General features: G+C 33.1%; 2 protein-coding genes and 1 long non-coding RNA gene across 4 annotated transcripts; 1 reads left to right on the forward strand and 2 right to left on the reverse strand.

The window, feature by feature from the left end:
• Window positions 1–778: 778 nt before the first annotated feature.
• Window positions 779–9,414, forward strand: LOC143044742 (uncharacterized). 2 transcript variants are annotated; one of them, XM_076216869.1, is made up of 5 exons: window positions 779–983; window positions 4,166–4,296; window positions 4,733–4,901; window positions 6,229–6,528; window positions 8,635–9,414. In XM_076216869.1, exons 1-5 carry the CDS (start codon window positions 865–867, stop codon window positions 9,359–9,361), a joined length of 1,446 nt encoding a protein of 481 aa, XP_076072984.1. In that variant the 5' UTR covers window positions 779–864; the 3' UTR covers window positions 9,362–9,414. The 2 variants fall into 2 exon arrangements, with proteins under 2 accessions (XP_076072984.1, XP_076072985.1); XM_076216870.1 differs by lacking the exon at window positions 779–983 and adding an exon at window positions 3,106–3,674.
• A 2,193-nt stretch (window positions 9,415–11,607) lies between these two features.
• On the reverse strand, window positions 11,608–15,311 carry LOC143044743 (G2/M phase-specific E3 ubiquitin-protein ligase-like). The gene is made up of 5 exons (XM_076216871.1): window positions 15,022–15,311; window positions 14,100–14,364; window positions 13,501–13,655; window positions 12,451–12,689; window positions 11,608–11,930 (listed from the first exon to the last, which is right to left on the reverse strand). Exons 1-5 carry the CDS (start codon window positions 15,060–15,062, stop codon window positions 11,683–11,685), a joined length of 948 nt encoding a protein of 315 aa, XP_076072986.1. The 5' UTR covers window positions 15,063–15,311; the 3' UTR covers window positions 11,608–11,682.
• Window positions 15,312–18,361: 3,050 nt separating this feature from the next.
• LOC143044745 (uncharacterized) lies at window positions 18,362–19,645 on the reverse strand. The gene is made up of 4 exons (XR_012968765.1): window positions 19,592–19,645; window positions 19,229–19,285; window positions 18,942–18,986; window positions 18,362–18,469 (listed from the first exon to the last, which is right to left on the reverse strand). It is a non-coding gene; the product is annotated as an uncharacterized LOC143044745 (long non-coding RNA).
• Between the last annotated feature and the right edge of the window lie 3,315 nt (window positions 19,646–22,960).

Below are 22,960 nucleotides of genomic sequence, written 5' to 3' on the forward strand. Positions count from 1 at the left end.
TTAAAGTTCCATTTAACGCGTTAAAGTTCTATTTACCGCGTTAAAGTTCCATTTAACGCGTTAAAGTTGCATTTAACGCGTTAAAGTTGCATTTAACGCGTTAAAGTTACATTTAACGCGTTAAAGTTACATTTAACGCGTTAAAATTGCCTTTTACGCGTAAAAATAACATTTAACGCGTTAAAGTTGCATTTAACGCGTTAAAGTTGCATTTAACGCGTTAAAGTTGCATTTAACGCGTTAAAATAACATTTAACGCGTTAAAGTTGCATTAACGCGTTAAAACTGCATTTAACGCGTTAAAATAACATTTAACGCGTTAAAGTTGCATTTAACGCGTTAAAGTTACATTTAACGCGTTAAAGTTGCATTTAACGCGTTAAAGTTACATTTAACGCGTTAAAGTTACATTTAACGCGTTAAAATTGCCTTTTACGCGTAAAAATAACATTTAACGCGTTAAAGTTGCATTTAACGCGTTAAAGTTGCATTTAACGCGTTAAAGTTGCATTTAACGCGTTAAAGTTGCATTTAACGCGTTAAAATAACATTTAACGCGTTAAAGTTGCATTAACGCGTTAAAACTGCATTTAACGCGTTAAAATAACATTTAACGCGTTAAAGTTGCATTTAACGCGTTAAAGTTACATTTAACGCGTTAAAGTTGCATTTAACGCGTTAAAATAACATTTAACGCGTTAAAGTTGCATTAACGCGTTAAAACTGCATTTAACGCGTTAAAATAACATTTAACGCGTTAAAGTTGCATTTAACGCGTTAACGTTGCATTTAATGCGTTAAAGTTGCACCTACATCATTTACAGAATAACCAATCAAATTGTTCGTTCTATACCTTTCCAAAGAATGGCGACCGATGCTAGGAATGGTTTTTTAGATCAAATTAAGTCAACCATAGATTACTGCGTTCGAGTCGGGAGTGCAGAGTCCATAGAATTGTCCACAAGAAAAAATATTCAAGACAGGTAATTATGTTTAAAGCAAACACATTATTTCCGACTCGTCGTGAAGAAACCAGCTTTTTAACCAGTAACTAACTCTGCAAAGAATGTTAATCACGCACGCAAGTTACACATTATATTAGTCGTTATTGTGTTGTATATAAATGTATTTTAATGTGTGCTCAACAGTTTTGCATAACTCTTTTTAGAGTGGCTCTTTTAGAAATTGATCTGTTAATATTATATTATGTTTTATAAATATCGAATGTTTTAAAGAGGTGAGACTCTAATAATGTATTTGCTGTTGTTGTTAGTGTAGTTGTATATACTATGTATTTTGATTATTTAGCACTTTTTAGCTTTTACATGGCGTCCGGCGTTCGTCCCGAGCTATTGTCGTCCGTCATTTTCTTTTAAGAATCTTCTATAAAACTAGGCAAAAAAGAATCAAACTTGAACAGAATCATCATTGAGGTTTCTCTTAAACCGCTTGTCAGATTTACTTAGGGTTTCATAAAATGTTAGAATAATATGTCTAGGTGAGCCATTAATCTTTTGTTTGTGTATTGAGGTCTATTAAGGGATAATTTGAGAGTCAGAAAGAAAGGAGGGGTTTACTATAGAATCCTATGGGATTTTATTTAAAAAAAATTTCAAATCAATATAACTTAAATGTAAGTGACGGACACACGCAGTCTCCAGAAATGATCAAAGGACAATAAAACAAATCACATGAAATTCAGGGCGAGTCCCTGGGGGTCATCCCCACCCCCTTCAATTTGAGAATATGTTATTATCCTGCCAAGATCCCATCCCTAAACCATATATACTCTTGAATGGGACAACAAAACAAATCAAATGAAATTAAAAGGAAGTCCATGGGAGTTACACCATCCCGTTCAATTTGAGAATATGCTATTATCTTGTTAACGGTCCAGATCCCCACCCCTAAACTATATATATTCTTGTAGGGGACAATAAAACAAAACAAATGAAATATGAGGGAAGTCCCTGGGGGTTACCCGCACCCCGTTCAATTTGATAATATGCTATTATCTTGTTAACGGTCCAGATCCCCACCCCTAAACTATATATATTCTTGTAGGGGACAATAAAACAAAACAAATGAAATATGAGGGAAGTCCCTGGGGGTTACCCGCACCCCGTTCAATTTGAGAATGTGCTAGTATCTTGTAAACATTCCAGATCTCCACCCCTAAACCATATATATTCTTGTAGGGGACAATAAAACAAATAAAATGAAATGAAAGGGAAGGCCTCCCCACCCCCTCTTGTTAGAAAACGTGTATACGGTCAAGATCCCACCCCTAAACCGTATATTTTCTTGTATGGAAGAATAAAGCACATCAAATGAAATATAGTGACAGTCCATGGGGGTCAACCCCATCCCCACATGGTTAAAAAACTTTTAAATAGTAGAGATCCGTGGGGACAATAAAACAAATCAAATGAAATGTAGGTATAGTCCTTAGTGGTCACCACAAACCCCCAAAGTTTGAAAACTTGTAAATGGATGGGACCATAGGAATGGCGAGTTATGTGAGCTTTGTTTGTGAGACTTCGTAACAGCATCTTGTTACAATTACTTCTTGTTATAGATAGAATAACAGCAATAATGTACAGCAAAGTAAAACATACAGATAAGTCATGTGGAGCCAAAGCTCAATTGACCCCGGAAGGAGTTATTGTCCTTTAATTCATTTTTTTAAAACAATTTTTGCTGTATTTGGCAAAACTTTTAGGAATTTTGGTCCTCAATGGTCTTCAACTTCGTACTTTATTTGGCCTTTTTAACTTTTTTGGATTCGAGCGTCACTGATGAGTCTTTTGTATAGACGAAACGCGCGTCTGGCGTATATGATGAGTTTATGCATAAAGGAGAATGACCGGTAAGGACCGATTTTGGCCTCAGATTTCAAGTTTATCTGACGAAAGATTTTGACCACTTTTTAAACACTTTAGTGTCTATTTCATTTTAATCAATTGGTTTTTGTGAAAGATTTTAACTGATTTAGTCATCTAAAACGACCCGATCAAAGCTCAAATATGAAAAATCTAACAAATATGCAAAAAAAAAGCCACTTTTTAGATGGTGTTTGTCAAAAATAAAAATGGCCGCATCCGTGTTCATCCTAAATCTTTATATATGTTATGTTTTATCATAAAATACAACTTACATTTTAATATGAAGGATGAACACAAATGCGACCACTTACGATTCACACGAAAACCGTCTAAGATTTAACTAGAATGCTAAATTGTGAAGATTTCAGTAATTTATCATGACTTAATGGTGCTTTTACCGTATTTAATATTTATTGTATTGTCAAAAACAGCCCATATTTATATGTAGCAGAAGCATTCTACTGTACACTAATAACAAAAAGTTTACATTTGAACAATATTTTAAAACTGCTATATTTTGGGGCCAAAAAGGGGTCTTACTGAACCTACTCCTTTTGTAAATTTTGGTAAATTTTTACAAAATGTTTTTTCTCTGTAACTACTGGGCAGAGTGCATTGTAGGTAGATATAATTGTAAGCAGTATGCATTATAGGTAGATATATTGTTAACAGCAAGAGTGTTCATTAAAGTAATATGGCGCAACAGAGGTGGGCCAATATCAACGAACACATCACCATCACCAAAACACAATTTTGATAGATAGGTATAACCTTAAATAGTCAAAAATGGTAAGCTTAAAAAAACACACAATCCTACTAACAAATAAGAAGTCAAGAAAACAAAAAATAAAACTAAAAAAATTGTCATTGATTTTATTTCGTAAACAATAACAGAGAGTGTCCTTTGTTTGATATTGATATAGACCAAGGTGAACGACACAGCCTTTTAAAAGCCTCTAATTGTTAATATTCTTATCCTTTTATAAACACATCGGACTATACATGTATAGGAGGGATTATAAGTATACGTTGTTGTTTTGATGTTTCGACAAATCTTTCAGGCTATCACCTAGCTTTTCATCCATGTGTATTAGAACTCAATGAAGAAATGTAGCTCAACATGACGAATTGATTTATGCATTTGTTTGTACATGTCATATTATTGACAGCAATAAAAACGTCCCTTTATTAACATGCCGGTTGGAACTATAACGATTGGTTCAACAATAATTTTGCAGATTGTTGTACATTTGAGGAAAAAAAATAATTATTTATTCCAGACTCAAAATACTGAAGAATGGTGTAAGAAGAGGTGGTGAGCACTTGTCTGATAACGAAATCGTTATGATATTAGCGTCAATTACTGAATTAGGTGAAACATTGGACCAAGTAGAAGCCAACGACGAAGATGGTATGCTATTCGTATTTTGCTCTCATTTAGCTTATTTTGGACGATCTCTTATCGCCAATCTTCAATGATAACATAACAGATGTGTTCGACATAAAAGTCTTTCCTTCCAAAATTAGGAAATGATCCACATGAAAATTGCAAAGACTGCCAATTCTCATTAAAACTTATCTCTGTTGTGGTTTGTTTTAGCGTTGTGTTTTTAGTATGAAAACCACTGGAGAAAATTGATTGAAGTACTAGCGATAACATTGATAATTCTAGCAGTATTATATTCTTGCATGATGCTTCGTGGTCAACCAAATCTTTTATTAACATTTCATTTCACAGTTTCACAAGAAATGAAGCATGCATTTTTGAACATTTTATTTCTCATGATATTCTGATTGTTTTATATTTGTCCTTCATTCCAGTTTTGTATTTTTATTTGAATTTATAGATACTTCAAATAAGGGTTACAGACCACCAAAACAAGAACCAAGAAAGGGTTCACCAGCCTTTGTAATAACTGCCGGTCAACTTCAATTTTTAACTAAATATGGAATAAGTGCAAGCAAAATTGCAGAAACATTTCATGTATCTGAATCAACAATACGTCGTAGACTAAGGTTAGTATATTACACAACAAAGATTTCTTCATTTACTATTATTGGTGCATAAAGTATTATGACGTTCATGTCTAATATGAATTTCAGTAGATATAGAATTTCTCCATGATTACTGATTATTTTGTCTATGATAGTTTAAAAGAAAAGATAGAGCAAATGCCACTTCAGATTTGAAATATCATCTGCATGTATGCCTTAATGAACATGCTGAACTCATTTATACATGGTTATTTACAGATAAGCTTCCTTTGAGGAACCAAAATTTTACTTCAAGTTTCTATTCATCTACCACTTTACCAACGGAGTCCGTTCATGTAAAGTGACATTATTCTTGCGATAAAAACTGAGAAAAAAGTATAAACAGATCGAGAATTGTTTCAAGGTCTTTTCATCTTTCTATATAGTTTTGATAATATCGTAAAAGCGTACAATAAACGGAATAGATTAAGCGATAGGAAATTAGTTTTTTTTTTATTTATTTACTTAATAACATTTATTACTATTTCGTCGAAAGAAATGTGGTGATTTATATTGGAGGTTATGGTACCAGCAGTTTAGGAATTATGGGCCAAAAACAATTATTTCTGTAGTTTCCAAACAATATGTGTGTAAAATTTTGTATCTCTCAAAGAAACTGTATAACAAGGTTCCATACCTCGAAGGCTGAGATTAGGTTTTGGGTTAATTGCCAAAACGTTAAGGAATTAGGGAGTTACTAAAAGAAACGTTTTCCTAATTTCCAGACACTAACTTGTCTTTAATTAAGTGTATGTATTTCTCTGAAATTGTACTGCAAGGTTCCATACCACAAAGGTAAGATTGGGATTTGTCATTTTATGAATATTGATTGTTAGAGACTTTAGTTAAGGATGTTTGCTCCTCCACTTTTTGGACTTTTTGACAGATTTTCGGAATCCTCTGGTTTTATCCATGTATTGTTATTAAAAAAAAATGCCCACTAACCCTACTTTTCTTTTTATAATTTTATTACATAAAGTTAAAAAAGCCATATTTCAAAATTTTATAAAATTCTAGTTATTTTTTCATAGTATTTGAAAGAAATAAGGTGCAAAGATAAATATATGAAAAATCCAGAGAGAAAAATTTCCCGCCAAATTTTCAATGGCTTATATCTTGAAAACGAGTACACAGACCCTCCATTTTTTTCTTCTTTTTTAATTTCTTTATTTATATACTTTCAATTCATTATAGTCTTTCAAAAAGTTTGTTATTTTTTAACAGAGTAGCAAACATCCTTAAAACTTGACCTTATGGCATTATATTTTTATCTTGTGTAAGATATATGTTGATAATTTTGTTTTAATAGATCTTTTAATATCAAATTACGTGAGGGGAAATACGACAGTATATCAGATGAGGAACTGTGTGAAAAAGTGAAAGATACTATAGGCACCAACAGAAAAATTGGACCAAACTCGATATTACAGAGACTTAAGTATAATGGAATTACAGTTCAAAGGAGAAGAGTGCGACAGGCATGTAACTCAGTTGATCCATTTGGTTGTGCAACAAGGTCATTGAGCAGACGAAATATTCAACGACGAACATACAGGGTCCCATCTCCGAATTCACTATGGCACATAGATGGGAACCATAAACTTGTCAGGCAAGTGATGGCAATTGATGTTTTTCGAATATTGTAGCATATTATATATTATTTTCCATAAAAAAACGAGTACAAATACACCTTTTTTTTTATTTCCGACAATGACATATACAAAGGCAACAGTAGCATACTGTTGTTCAAAACTCATAAATCCATGGACAAAGATCTAAATCAGGGTAACAAACTAAATCTGAGGTAAACGCATTAAATATAAGAGGAGAACTACGACACAACATTAAAATGTAACACACAGAAACAGACTAAGCATTAGACAAAATCATATGAGAATAACAAATATAACATTAAAACCAAATACATGAATTTGGGATAGATAAGTACCGTAACACATCTTATAGTAATGTGAATCAACACTCAAAAATAAGAGAAACAAACGACACAGGGGAAACACAACGTTAAAATGTAACACACACAGAAACGAACTATAATATAACAATGGCCACATTCCTGACTTGGCACAGTACATTTTTAATGGAAAAAATGGTTGGTTTTGTGGCATGCCAAACCCTCCTCTTTTATGGCCATGTGTATAATAACATTAAGATGACAACACAACATTACAGGACTACGATATAAATAAATAGGAGAACACAATTGACAAAGAAACACACGAATAATAGCTTACAAAAGGCAACTTCGACAAGTTTAAAATTTTAATAGGCCAGAAGAAATTTTGTCCACACCTGACTTACTAGTGACGCCAAGATACAAAATTTTGAAAGCCGAAACAAGTACAAAGTTGAACAGCATCGAGGACCAAAAGTTAAAAAAAGTTATGCCAAAAATGGCTAGGGTTATCTGTTAGGTTCCAGAACATTCCTTTTATTTAGAACAATTATACTTTATTCGTTATTTACATTTGGCAACGAAAGATTCGAGTTTTGGGTGTTAATTTCAGTATAAAAACAATATTTGTTTTATCATACTCGCAACGAAACAAACAGCTCGGTGGTGCCTAGTTTTTTTCCTGTTTCTAATGGAGCTCAAATACATAAAACATTTTCCGACAATGTACATATATTGTATATTTTTCAGACAATGTACATATATTGTATATTTATCCGACAATGTACATATATTGTATATTTACCCTAAAATTTACACACAGTACTTCAGCATTTGTTGTTTAAATGTAAATAATTTAATTTTGGATGTAACGCGTCTTCTGATTGGCTGACGTTATTTTGTTATGAACCCACAAACATAATTTAGTCATGTGACCTTGACGTCATCAACGTTTTTTCATGGTTTTCTACGGTTTAAAATGGAATTTATAATTGAATTTTAAGAAATGAATAACGCGCATAATTATGTTATTTCGAATAGACAGAACAAATATTACAGTCATTCCTTAAATAAACAAATACAACAAATATTTATATTATGTGTTCAAAACTTTGGGCTGATTGATTTCTATCGAACCAAATACCTGTTATAATTTAGGGCGTTTTTAGTAATATCAATGATATATATCAAATGTCAAATGTAAAACATCTCAATTGAGAAAAATAACGGCCTAATATATGTAAAAAAATAAAGAAAAATAAATATGTAACACATCAATAAACGGATATCACTGAATCACAGGCTCCTGACTTGGGACAACAGACACATGCATATATAATCGGGAGGTTAAACATGTCATTGGAATCCCAAACCTCCTCAAACTTGGGACAGTAGTGTAAATGTCCGACATAATAACGAACTATGAAAACAACAGTTGAAAAAGGCTTTACCCATCAGATGGATAAACATAAAAAAAAAACTACATGGAACTCGTTCGATACTTGTATAATCCAACAACAAAAAGACACTTATCGGATTTAGGAGAAATTGCAGTTACTGACAGGTAGTTCAACTACTTCATTAACAACCAAAAGATAAAATCATGCATCTAAGACTAAAATTAAGTAAACCAACTAATTGAAAAATAAACACCACTTTCACAGTACCCAACATGCCTGTGTTACAGTCGGGCTAAAATAATCACACTCACATAATTTTTGAAAACCTACACATGCTGCAATGATTTTTCCACATGAGGTGTCTACATCTACTTCTTATAAAATATGCATTTTTAATTTTTAGGTGGGGCATCTACATTCATGGAGCAATAGACGGATTTAGCAGAGTTGTAACATTTTTGTATGCCAGTACTAATAACAAGTCAGCAACAGTTCTTAGCTTGTTTAAACAAGCAGTCAGTGAATATGGCGTCCCCTCTCGCATTCGTGTTGACAAGGGTGTGGAAAACGAAGATGTATGCAAGTTTATGGAGGAATACAGAGGGCGTGACCGAGGCAGTGCGATCAAGGGCAAAAGTTGCCATAATGTGCGCATTGAGAGATATTGGGTCGAAGTCTGGAATAATGTTGTAAGTGAATATTACGATTTGTTCACTTATTTAGAGTATCGTGGTGTGTTAGATATTACAGACGAAGATGATATCAAAATCTTACAATTCGTCTTCCTACCAAGATTAAACTATTCTCTAGAGCAAAACAGATTTCAAAACAATAACCACGGATTGTCAACTGAAAATCATAGAAGTCCCAATGCACTTTTTGTAACAGGAATTCTAAACAACATGAACTCAGACTGCATCGCTTTACGCGATTTGATATCTGAACCAAATGCAAGTGCTGTAAATGAAAATGAACCAGAACAAATACGAGATGAAACTCATGAAGGTGATGACATTTTCAGCACACTGAGGACAGAGCTACTTGTAACAGAAGACCCGAATAACGTGCCACATGGTGGCGATTTGTACGTACGGGCAAAGCAAATCTTATCAAGGGTCTTACGAGATTAGACAAGTCGTATGTGTGCAGAATTGACAAAAATAAATAAATGCTGATTTCCAAATATGTATTTTTGTAGTCCATCAGTGTGTTGAAGCGCTTGCATTAAAAATATATATAAAACCATAATAAACATACACAAATAAATGCAGGTAACAAATATAATAATAAGGTGTTGATCCGTACCAAACGTCTTAAAAATTGAATATAATTTCCTATAATATAAGGATACTGTAAGTATCGGACTCGATTAAATTGTGTTTTTTTCTGAGAGAAAACAGACCTGAGTATGCCTTATTGGTCTTGCTCATTGTGGAAGGCCGTACAGTTACCTATAATTGTTAATTTCGGTGTAATTTGGTCTCTTGTGAAGAGTTGTCTCATCGACTTTCATATCACATCTTCTATTTTTATATTTCTATTATATTGAACGACTTTAGAAACACAACACTGCTTTTGTTGATTTTTTTTTACCAAATCTTGTTTGATTCTCTTATAGAATCATATTCAAAACAGTGTGATCCTGGTCATTGATTGACGACCTAAATTATCCCATTGACTGGGACCGATTAGGTGAACGTTTGTCGGTAACAATCACTGCTCACTATGTACTTGTTAAAGACACTGAATCTGTGGGGTCACCAAAGGTTCTCAACACCTAAATAAAGCAATTCGAAAAACTAATCCGGAATAGTACGATGTGTTTATATACATCAGTGTTCTATAAAAGACGATGTGTTAAATTCTATAACAAGTAAGAAGTGAGCAATGGTCGTTACCGACGAACGTTCACCTAATCTGTCCCAGTCAATGGGATAATTTAGGTCGTCAATCAATGGCCAGGACCACACTGTTTTGAATATGATTCTAATTTCTTTTCATCCTTATCAGACTTCTTTCTCCTTACAAAAACATAAATGTTTCCCAACTTCTGAATTGCAAAATAATCGACTGAAGGAAAACCTCAAAAGCCCTCAAGTTCCAACCGCATAGTTGCCAAAACTAATTAACGGGTTGAACAAATGCAAAATCAGAAGGTGTAAAACAGAACCTAAAACATGTCAGACAGAATTTGTTCACCTCTTTGACAATTATTTTGGCGTTTGTAACAGCTTTTGAGGATGACACATTCATTCAAAAATAACACAAAAATAATCAATTGTTGCGTTTCTAAAGTCGGTCAGTATAGTTGCAATAAGCTTAAAAATAATCTTCAGTAACTGTGTTGGTTTCTCGTTTTTTTTGTGTATTTGTGTTTTATTTAATCTAATGACTCAAGTAACCAATCTGATTCAGAAACTGATAATATCTTCAATGTTTTTGAATGTCGTCAGTTATAATTGATTTGTGTTTATCGTTTTAGTACAGCTTAGGCTAACGGTTCGCTAGTTTCAATTCATTTACATTCCGTCGTGTCAAAGCATTTTTGGCTGACTTTTATTATAGTTATCCCACGGATCACCCCGATGGCAGGTGATCTAACACTGACACACAAAGTCCTAATGGGACAACTATTTTACACCTAAGCTGTGTTAGGTGGGACGAAAACCATTTAAAATTCACAAAATATAATTAATATTGCCACACAACCATAATAATATAACTTATATATTGTATAATATACAAAATTTAGAATTGAAATGGAGATTGCATCAGCGGGTGTCATTATTTGTGTCTCCCTATCAAGCCCTGTGTTTGTTCTATATGTATTTCTATTTGTTTCATTCAGATGAGTTCATCTTTTTTCAAATGATTTTTATGGTTCGTTTTATGTTGTACTGTTACACCACTGTATCATATTAAGGGAGGCCGGATATCCCACTATCCTGTTCAACTCTGCCACATTCTGCATGTATGTGCCTGTCTCAAACTCGGAGCCTTTGATTCAGTAGTTTTCCTTTGTTGCTGCGTTGCATATTTGTTTTTAATTTCAGTTATTATCATTAATGAGGCCGTTAGTTTTCTCGTTCAAACTGATTTACATTAGTTTTGTGATTTCGGGGCCTATTATAGCGGACCATTCGGTATGGGACTTGCTCATTTTGAAGCAGTTCAGTGGCCTATATGTATATAGCAGTTACTTTCTGTGTCATTTTGTCTCTTATGGAGTTGCCTCATTGGTAATAATACCACATCTTCTTTTTCATATTTACTTTCAGAGACCAAGTTGAAAATCTGAAAATCTAACAGTATACAAAATCTAGACAAGGCGGTGCATAGAAAGGCTTACAAAGGCTAATAACAGATGAATCTTTTATTAAGGTGATCAGTGCGTATACGTGTATGCTAAATAAAAGTCAGCTTAAATTTAACAACTTGGTTCACAATTTTGTTATATTTTATGAAATCCTCGAGAGTCTTTAATGGCTCTGACCAACAAATTGCTGAGATCCGGGTGACTGATGTTTCTTGGTAAAGAAATGGTTATCCCGCATGTAGAGGCAAATGGAAATCTGGTCTCTCCTTCTACAGGTGAAAAAAAATCAATTTCTATTTTTTTATCAAACCCTAGTGGTGGTATATATTCAGCGCCAGTGATGAATACCAATATATCTCCAAATGTAACATCGATTTCTTTATCTGAAATGCGTATGGGCATATATGAGAAATACATTATTCATGAAAAAATTCTGATTAGGTGTCATCAACATGGTATTTAGGAGGCTCGGTGGTATAAAAGTTGACCGAAATACAGTTATAATCCTTATTTATAATAGCTTAAAATAAATTAAAGACACATTATTAGTTTCACTGTATGAATCTACTTATATTGATTTGAATACGTTTTTTATAGTGTGTCTTTCTATGTTGTGATATTACACTATTGATTCAGATCGTTTTTACCTGTTTTAACGAATGAGCCTGCTGCAATTGTTTGCACCTGTACTAGAATCAGGAATATGATTGACATAGAATTGTATAGAATCAAACATCCAAAGAGTGATCTTTTTCCCTTATGATTAAATTCTTTTTTAAACTGTGTTTATATACATCAGTGTTCTATAAAAGACGAAGTGTAAACAATGCATACCAATTTAAAACTTCAATCGAAAATATATCTGCCAGGCCCCCCTCCCGAACAACAACAACAAAATATTACCTTCAACTGCTTGTAAAAACAATTCCCAAGCATAGATTGTAACTTCCTCACAATATTTGTAGTTGGTGCCATCATCACTCCAGTTCACACTGCATATTTCTGACAATGACTGCAATGTCGTTTGTGGGCATTCTCCACAAAATAATGCCTTGAAAGCAAGAGGGTGTTTACTTATACATTCAAAAACTCCATGAACCGACCTTAAGCCCTCTAAAAACGAACTTGCTTCTGCTAAGCACCTAATGATAAAAAGAAAACAACTATAACAATGTTATTGTAAATATAATTATCCAAATCCTAACAGAATTCTGTTGTTCGATACGTTTTGTCACTTTGTTGAACAAAGTTAAACTACAAAAATACTGAACTCAGAAGAAAATTGAAAACGGGAAGTTCCTTATCAAATGGCAAAATAATAAACCGAAACCCAGCAAACAACCCTTTAAAAAGGTTTCTTATATTGTATTTCTGACCCTATTTATGATTATTTATTTCTGCATACACATTTACAATTGTGGTTTTGATTTAAAGCAATTTAATATTGATGAAAAATAGGTTTTTTTCAACAAGAAGACGTATTTAATCAAAAAGATGTATTTTATATGCAAACTTAGATAGAAGACGCTTACCATACTGGAGGGAATTGACCGTACACCAAGTGTTACGTTGCGTTGACGTATTCTTGTTTGGTTCTTTTGGTTCATATTACTATAAGTTCATTGTGTAACATGAACTCTTTATTGACGCACAGTGCCGTGTTTAAACATTGACCAATGTCCATTTCAGTTAAATAACACTATAACCATGGAAACTACGATTTGAAGATCGTCGACGAAAGAAGAAAACTTATGATAAGATTTAACGAAAAATACTATGCTTTGTATTTAAAATACTATCGTAGTTAATGTTCAATTCATTACAGTTCCCATTCTTTTTGCCACTTTGTATCTTTGGAATTATATTGTAACATTTTACCACTATTCTAATTAAGGGTTAATGATCTATCAATTTATCTATTTAATTGGTAGTAGTTAGTAGTAATAGTAATACCTATAATAAATGAGCTGTTTGATAAGTTGACGTATCAATGCATCTTTATCGTTTAGTTTGAAGCTCCAAGCATTGGATATTCCTTGGTCAACCAACCAATCTCCATGTTTGGAAAGAAACAAGTCTTTGGCTTGGAAATCTTCCACACTCTTCAGCTGAAACAAAATGGACATGAACAAAATATTCTATAGCAGAGTGTTAGAAACTCAATCAAGTAAAAAAAAACCACCCACACACATCATTAATAAAATAAACAACGCTGTAAATATAATTTACTGTTAATTAGATGTTATAAAGAAGATAGAAAGGATCCACAATTGACACAGCTGTGCACATAACGGGTCTGGTCTTTTCTTTATAAACTGGTCTGGTCTTTTCAATATATAGAAAGGCAACAGTAGTATACCACTGTTCGAAATTCATAAATTGACAGAGAAAAAACAAATCTAGATTACAAACTCCATTACTTGTGGTATTCAAAATTGGTAATAATACTCTATTTGGTATTTCTCTAGTGATGTTGTTACGTTCTTTTTCGTGTGTTTAGCGGAATGCATGCAAAAAAAATTAATTAAAATTTGAGTAAAATAAAATCACACCTCTAACAAAATGTTGACAATCTCCAAATCAGGCAAACACTGTATTTCAAATATTTCATTATTGTCGTCTATCGAAAACATCATATTGTACAGGTTTACGTGTAAGCAGTGTAGGCCTGGCCCACCCTGTACCAAGGACATGGCAACAAGTTGTCCTGCCATTTTGTATTTTTTTCTCTCAAGGGCTTCTATATTGTGAGAAAATAATTTTTGTAAGGATTGTCCTTCAAACAGCTCTGATTCCTGCAACTCTTTCATGAGAATCCTGCAATAAATTTCAAAAGTATATTTGAACATTGAAACAGTTCTGAACAAGAAAAAAAATTTATATGAAATCACAAAAAAAACCCGGAGAAAGTGGAGGATGAAACGGTCATGTTAAAATAAGTGGAACATCACAACTATGATCTTGAAGTCTACAAACTAACAGTCAAAAAACCAAGAGCACGTTCACCAATATACATTGACCAAATAAGGCCAATCAGCCTTATTCTTCTTTGTAATATATATTTCAAAGTAGAAATTGTGTTCTAAAACATTAAACTAGGTTTTACTATGCGTGTCACATTTTTCAGTGAATAGAATGGTATTTCTAAAAGATACATTACAAGTCATGAAGATAAACCAGCGACGACATCACTCAATATTCTGAACTAGTTGTGTATTTTTATTTTAAATTACAAAAAAAATACTTACATGAATAAGGAATAATTTCAACTGCAATTATTTACATATTACGTACAAATATTAATGCATTAATTCATATTTATGTCACGGAAAACAGAAAATATTATTATAAAACAGAAAATAATATTTTCTGTTGGATATCATGATTATTTATGCTATACACGAATAACATAGGTTTGAATTTTAAAGCCAGTTTAAAGTAAACCGCCACGAATAAAACATTGACCTTGATTACCTGAAGAATTCTCTTCTCGGTCCCCCTTGGTCGTCTCCCATCTCTCCACTAAATTTAACATACAGTTCTGCATTCTGGTTAAATGTCGTTTTAGACAATGCAAAAAATATGCTGTCCAAAAAACTCTTGCGGAATACAATAATTCTTTGAACAGATGTGCAATTATCTTGAAATTGCTCCCTTAACTCCTTTAGACACGACTTCAAGTCTCCACTGGTACTTGTGGCCCTGGAAAGGTATCATATATATAATTCACATCGAATGTAAGCCTAAAATATTTATCCATATTTCTGTATTGGCAGAAAGAATTAAAAAACCGAATGAACAGATAGTCAGTAAAATCATTGACGAATAACTCCCGGAATACTCCAAGAAACAATGAACGTATAGAAAACCAATGGTGACCACAAAAAATAAATGTGTAGAAAAAGAAAGTTTGTTTTGTTTTGTTGTATGATAGTATTTATAACACACAACTTGGGTATTCCATCTTCAGGTGTCATGAGTTTCATTTTTCTTTCACGGTATATGGTAACCCTATTCAACCCGCGTAATATTCCAACAACTTATATAAGATCGTAAAACAGTAAAGCCAGATTTGAAATTGGAAGAAACCTAAGTAACAGATGGTTACAGGATCAAGATTCATCATGAGTATCTTGAAATCCAACATATTATGTACATATAGTTATTTTCATATACTTAGACTATATAACATATGTTTTCACTGTATGATAACATTAAATCAACGTAAACTCCATATTTTTCGAAATGGTGATTAGCGGCCTGATATGTAAAGTTTATCACATATTTTGTACTGATAATATGTTCGTGCATGGCCACTAATAGCAGTAAGTCAAGGTTGATTATCAGCCCTCAAAACCCATATCGAGCCCCCGAGTTAAATTTCCGTAAGCTGTCAATCAAAAAATATGTTTAAACAAGTTGTTATCGGAAGGAACTCTAGACGATCAGGAGAGGTTTCTCGCAGATCAAATGATGATGTATATAAATTTGTACAAGAATGAAAAATGAGAGCACAATGAAAAGAAATTAAAAAAAAATACGAATCTGCTGTAGTAGAAAAAATGTAAAAAATCAACAGTGTAAATCAGAAAATTTCCCGTAAAATTTTGACGTCATAAAGAATTCAGAAAATAAATAACGCCACAATGGAAAAGTGTTTGTTTCATGACATCGAACGTTCGAGTGGAATATATTTCCAAATAATAGAAGCGATATGTTGTATTCTTCATCAACATTTATTGGCCCTCTAATATTTACAATTCTGATATTAATATATATTTACAAAACTTTGTTTACTCACTGTGATACGAACTTTGTTAACTCACAGTGATATATTTATTTAAATTTTTTTCGTTAAATGTTTTTTTGAACTTTTGTTTAAAATATCAAACATAATTTGGTATATGATATCTTTTTTTCCTCTTGCTAGATTATAGCATGTCATTTTTCATATGGTCCGTTGTATCAGCCCACGACCCATGGAAGTCTAGGGCTGATACCAGGGCCAATATGGAAAATGCCATGTAATAATCTGTAAATATTTCAATTTTCTTACTTAACTTTGGAAGTATCGTTATGCATAAAAACATTTGTATAATATTTTTTCAATTAAAGTCATAAAATAAACAGGTTAAATGATGTGCAATGTTTTGTAACGTCTTAAAGTTTTGAAACAGAAAAAACAGGGCCAATACAGAAAAAAAGCGGGAAAAAAGCTGTATTGGCCCATGGGCTAATACGGGACGTTCACTTCCGGTTTTTAATTCTCTTATAATCATTTAATAAAAGTGTTATGGACTGGCTGTTTCTGTATTGGCACTGGTATAGATTCTCGGTCAGCTGTATTGGCCCTCGACCCTACGGGTCTCGAGGCCAATACAGCAAACCTTGAATCTTTACCAGTGCCAATACAGAAACAGCCAGTTAATAACACTATATTATCGCATGCTTCGATTGTTATCACATGCTTTTCTAAAACGTTATCGCATGGCGTTCCGGTGATACTCGGCAAATCCGCAAAATACATCTGTCATAATGTCATAATATTATTGCATATTCGGTAATTACTGTTCTCTGCTGTCTTTCGTTTGTCATACGTTATATATATTTTCGTTTGCCATAGCATTATATGCTTTTTGAAAAGTATCATTTATATTTGCCCAAAGATATACGATATTAGAGGGTACGTTAGCTAAAAGATGGACGAAAGATACCAAAGGGACAGTCAAACTCGTAAATCTAAAACAAACTGACAACGCCATGGCTAAAAATGAAAAAGACAAACAGAAAATAAAAGTACACATGACACAACATAGAAAACTAAAGAATAAACAACACGAACCCCACCAAAAACTAGGGGTGATCTCAGGTGCTCCGGAAGGGTAAGCAGATCCTGCTTCACATGCGGCACCTGTCGTGTTGCTTATGTGATTACAAATCCGGTAAATAGTCTAATTCGGTAGGTCAAATTCATGAAAGGGAAGGGGATTGTAGTTACGACGTAAGGAACATATCCGATATCATTTGTGAAACGGTTATTCCATAACGGTCAACCAACTCGTGATGGCGTCCGTAAAATTTACGAAGGGATGATTTCAACTTCACCATTTGGAACTCTTGGTTTAATAGCTTCCTTGTGAGCAGTAACCCTCTATCAAGAAAATCATGATAGGAAATGCGAGCACGGGAATATCGTATCAATTGGGAGATATATACCCCGTATGCAAGTGCTGCTGGAATGTTGCTACTTAGAAATGGAAAGTTCACAATTGGAAAGCTGAAATCATCTCTTTTGTCGTAAAGTTTTGTCTTCAACCGACCCTCATTGTCAATTTCTAGATGTAAGTCAAGATATGAAGCCGACTTAACTGTATCTGTAGTATCCTTTATCTCCAATTCGATGGGATAGATGCGATCCACATAGTCACTAAATTTTGAATTGTTTAGTGAAAGAACGTCATCTATATAGCGGAAAGTAGAGTTAAGGGATATAGCTAACTACGAGTTTGACTGTCACTTTGGTATCTTTGGTCCCTCTTTTCTTATCTTTTTTCCTAAGAAGTTCCTGCATGAAGTCAGCCTCATAATAATAAAGAAACAAGTCAGCAAGTAGAGGGGCACAGTTTGTTCCCATTGGGATGCCGTCAGTCTGTTGAAAAAAACGTCCTCCAAACGTAACAAATATGTTGTTAATCAAGAAAAACTAAACTAAACTGCATTAGCAATGACGTTCCAGTGTCAACCTGCATATTTAATCGGAGACGTTTAAAAAGATGGATATTTTAAACACCATACCACTAGGGATATAACCTTACCTGACCATTCCATCAGTATAAAAATTGTTGTTTTGCAAACCCCTTCGTACTTCTTCTTCTTCTTCATTTTCGGAGACCTCAATGACATCGTACAAGTTTTCTTCTAACTATAGGTTAAAACAAAGTTATCTATCCAACATAGAGTAATATAGTATGACGACAAATAATTTAACCAAGCTCAAAGAAAAGAGAGAAAGATCGATAGGACGTTAAACGGTCCCCTTAAAACACTAAGCGCATACTTCGACATCTAACTTGAATATTTAGGTTGTCAATGGCTGTTCTTTATGCTTCATGATCTTAAATTTGGTTGAAACTAGAATTTAAAATTCAACGCTTAAGAATAAAACTTTTACACAAATATAAACAAGTGTGAAATTTATTATTTGAGTCAAATATGACCCTTCCCTAACTTACTCAATTGGAATAGACAAAAAGTGTATTAATTTACCCTTTCGCAAATTCAGATAACAATATATAACAATATTACATGAAATATTAAAACAGTGAAAAAAGATGAAGGATTCGGCTAACAATTAACCAAAAATGGTAATTCTAAACTCTCTATAAAATACATACGTTATTCTCAATAATTATTGTTTCATGGCTAGCTGGGCTAGAATCCTGTAATAAATCGAAATGTAGCCATGTAGATCTCTCTGAATATAGCTGAATTATTTATAATAAAGGATCTTACAAATTAATTCAAGATACAATCACAGAAATAATTATATATATAATTACGTCTAAAAAGTTATCAAATACCATGTTTTTCAAAGTGCAGATAAGCTGTGAGTCTATTTCTTTGCATCATTCAGTTTATTTCATAGGGTATAAGATTGAGACATATAATACCTAATACATACATCATTGTTATTTACTGCTGTATCTAGCGTCTCTGCTGATTGTGGTGGGTTGCTTAACTATTTAATAAATAAAACAAAGTGCATTATACGATGAATACATGACAACTTTACTATTACGTTAAAAAAGTGTTTCAGAAACATACTATAGAGCAGAGTGTGTTTACATCATATATAACATATTTATCATTTACTATTTAAATTAATCTCCTCATAATATAAAAAAGAAGATGTGTTATGATTGCCAATGAGACAACTATCCACAAAAGACCAAAATGATTCAGACATTAACAACTATAGGTCACCGTAAAGCCCATACCGCATAGTCAGCAATAAAACCATATTGTCAATATTCTAATTACTTACACTTTCTATTTCTGTGTTCGTCGTCGCTTCACTATTGTTTCGTGTGGTTCTTGAAGTCTAAAAAAAAAAAGGAATTGTTAGAAATTGTCGTTACTCGTTCAAATAATCATGTAATTAGAGTCATGATAAATTTAATACACAAACGCATACACACATCAATTATAAATCAACAAGCCCCACCCAATACACATAATTAATAACTGTATAATTACCACAGCATGTATAAAATTCATAGCTTCAACAGCAGCAACCCTCCTTGGTCTGACGGTTCTATCTGATCTCTATAGAAAATCAGAAATAAGAGATACATGTATATTACTAATTACTATTACATTAATTTGTTCGAATGGTTTATAAACCCCTACAAAATGTGCATTTATTTAGCTAAACATTAACCTATATTTTGTGTGTGCATATAAACTTACAGCAGTGCTTGCATACGGAGTATATATCTCTAATTGGTGCGATATTCGCGCGCTTGTATTTCCTAGGAGTATTTCTAGATAAAGGGTTGCTGTCCACAAGGAAGCTATTCAACCAAGAGTTCCAAATGGCAAAGTTGAAATCATGCCTTCGTATATTTTACGGACGCCATTACGAGGTAGGTTGATCGTTATGGAGGAATGGTTTAACAAATGATATCGAATATGTTTCTTATGTCGTTAATACAATCCCTTTCTGTTTTCCTGAATATGACCTACAGAATAAAACTATTTCCCGGATTTGTAATAGCATGAGCAACACGACGGGTGCCACATGTGCAGCAGATCTGCGTATCCTTCCAGAGCACCTGTGATTATCCGTAGGGGGGGGGGGGGTAGTGTTGCTCAGTCTTTTGTTTTCTATGTTGTTTCTTGTGTATTATTATTTGTCTGTTTGTCTTTTTCATTTTAACCATGGCGTTGTCAGTTTATTTTCGATTGAGATTTTGACTGTTATTTCACGCCCCTATTCTTTTACAGGTTAATGTCGTTACATTTTGATTATTAATTATACAGATTAATTGTAAAAGTGATACACAAGCATTCGTTTATGTTTGGCGCCAATTGGTTATTTACTGTAACAGGATACATCTTATACATTAACCTTAAAGCGAAGTTACTATTTAGTCAATTACACTTACATATCACCAACCGGGGAACGTTTGTTTCGTTTTGTAAAGAAATCGGTTTATGTCGGAAAGTGCTTGAAAGGAATGTATAGTCATCAACCTACTTTGTGTTTAATTGTTAATTTTCAGATCATATAGTTTAAGTCAATTACCCTAGGTGATGGTAATGACAGCATCTGTCTTCGCCTTCTTCTTTGTGAACCCAAATTTGTCTGAAGTGGACATTTATCAATCTGATTAAAATTTGAATTATCACTAAAAAAATCTACGTTTGCATGATGTATAAATAAATACCATATTTGAATATTTGTGATAATTTAAATTGTGTTCATCAGAGTCGCACCAACAATTTTCATTTTCAGTTTTATTTGTTATTCTCGTGGTGTTTTGTCTGATGCTTCTTCCGTTTCTGTGTGTGTATTTTTTTTTACTTTTGAAATCATATGTATAGTATGTAAAATTCAATATGTTTTGCTAATCTAGTTATTCATATTCGAGTAAAAAGATCTTTTATTATGGACTTTCCAAATTGATTTTCCTCTAAGTTCAGTATTTTTGTGATTTTACTTCTTAAAAGCGTACATCAGACTGGGTTCCTACGATATCTCTCTGACGCCGTCTACTTCTATGGGGTGGTGGAATTTCCTAAAATCAAAAATAATTGTCATTATACCGTCAAACTGATATACATCTTATCATCTATCAAGAGATAATATGATGTCATTTATTTACATTACAACAAATTGTAGTTTTTAACGACCGTCACTAGTTATACAGCACTGGCAAAGCTGGTATTCACATTATCTTCTTTATAGGTAACCGATTTTATGTTCTTTTTTGTGAATAAAAATCACAAATTGATAGTTTATAATTTGATTCGCCAGGCGAGCGTTTCGCCCACATAAGACTCTGCAGTGACGCTCAGATTGAAGAATTAAGAGAGCAAAAACAACTAAAAATTTGAAAACATTTGTAGATAATGTGCAGTAAAGTGCAATAAACCACTTTCGATTTCGTCCGTCACCGGAAAAAAAACTCGTCAATTATGCCAGCCTTTATGAAGTCGTTTACCAGACCTGTTTCCCTGCACTATTAACGTTTATCAAGCTTAATGGTCGTAATTGTGCAGGATTATCTAGATACACAATTTGTTCTGCAGGTACTTAATGACAATTCCTTAAAGACAGCAGTGATTTCAATTATGAGAATTCAATTTGCTGAATAATTCTTTCAATATAGCATCATAGTTTTCTAACCAGTCGCTCAACATAAGAATGGAAGTGACGATGCAACTAAACACCAGAATGATGTTCACTGTTTTGACGGAAATGCATAGAACTCTAAGAAGTTGTCTATTCTATTGATAATTAGGGTGGCAGCCGCACGGTAGTATTTCCTGGCCTATATGGGATAATAATAGCCTTTCTAGAATTTTGACCACTCTCTAACACTGCAAAACAATTCTCCGTTTACATTTAACTGAAGTGCTTTCATTTTACTATTCAGAATGCAGTGATTACAAAATTTAAGAAAATTCTAAAAAATTCATGTTCATCTGTGTGTTAAATTATTTCATATTTTTCTACCTCAGTTTGGGAAAGTATGTTCAGTTAATGCTGTATTTTTTGTCCAATCACACTGTTTTGATACATTGACCTAAGAAGGGTACACAAAAAAGCAACCTAATTCTGGAATGCAAATACTACCGTGCCACCTTAATAGATAAACATTTCCCAAAACATGAATCTTACCTCCGTTTGAACTGTGGCCCCTGAATTAGATGATTCTTGTTGATTCTATAACATATATTTTATGGAATTAAGAAATAGTATGCCAAGACATTTTGGATTTTGTAACTGGAAACATGTACTTAATGATTTGCGAATTAATTGTTGACGCCGCGAATGGAGACTACATTTGTGATTTGCATTCTCAGTTTTAAAAATGATATTTTAACAGTGGCATTGTTTAAATTCAACATATGTTGTTTATCTAGTTATTCATATTCAAATAATAATATCTTCTCAAAACCGTACCTCAGATTGAATTTCAATGTTTTCCCTCTGGCGCCGTCTTCTACGAGGTGGTGGTATTTCCTACAATCAAAAAGTAATTTTCATTTTTCAGTTTGACTAATATGAAACTTAAAATTGAGAAAGAAAATTGGGAACATGTCAATGCGACAACAACCAAACCTTTATTATGACGTAATAACATATACACTGCTTTGTAGGTAACGTAAAGAAGTATAGTTCAGT

Source organism: Mytilus galloprovincialis, chromosome 9 (genome assembly GCF_965363235.1).
Source record: "Mytilus galloprovincialis chromosome 9, xbMytGall1.hap1.1, whole genome shotgun sequence".
NCBI lineage: Eukaryota > Metazoa > Mollusca > Bivalvia > Mytilida > Mytilidae > Mytilus > Mytilus galloprovincialis.

Excerpts from the sequence above, each read along its gene's own strand:
- LOC143044742 (XM_076216869.1), top strand. The coding sequence starts at position 865 with ATGGCGACCGATGCTAGGAATGGTTTTTTAGATCAAATTAAGTCAACC. Across the intron at positions 4,297-4,732 it reads AGAAGCCAACGACGAAGATG|ATACTTCAAATAAGGGTTAC; the intron begins GTATGCTATTCG and ends TTGAATTTATAG. Across the intron at positions 6,529-8,634 it reads GGGAACCATAAACTTGTCAG|GTGGGGCATCTACATTCATG; the intron begins GCAAGTGATGGC and ends TTTAATTTTTAG.
- LOC143044743 (XM_076216871.1), bottom strand. The coding sequence starts at position 15,062 with ATGGGAGACGACCAAGGGGGACCGAGAAGAGAATTCTTCAG. Across the intron at positions 14,365-15,021 it reads CCGAGAAGAGAATTCTTCAG|GATTCTCATGAAAGAGTTGC; the intron begins GTAATCAAGGTC and ends AATTTATTGCAG. Across the intron at positions 11,931-12,450 it reads GTTTTTACAAGCAGTTGAAG|ATAAAGAAATCGATGTTACA; the intron begins GTAATATTTTGT and ends TACGCATTTCAG.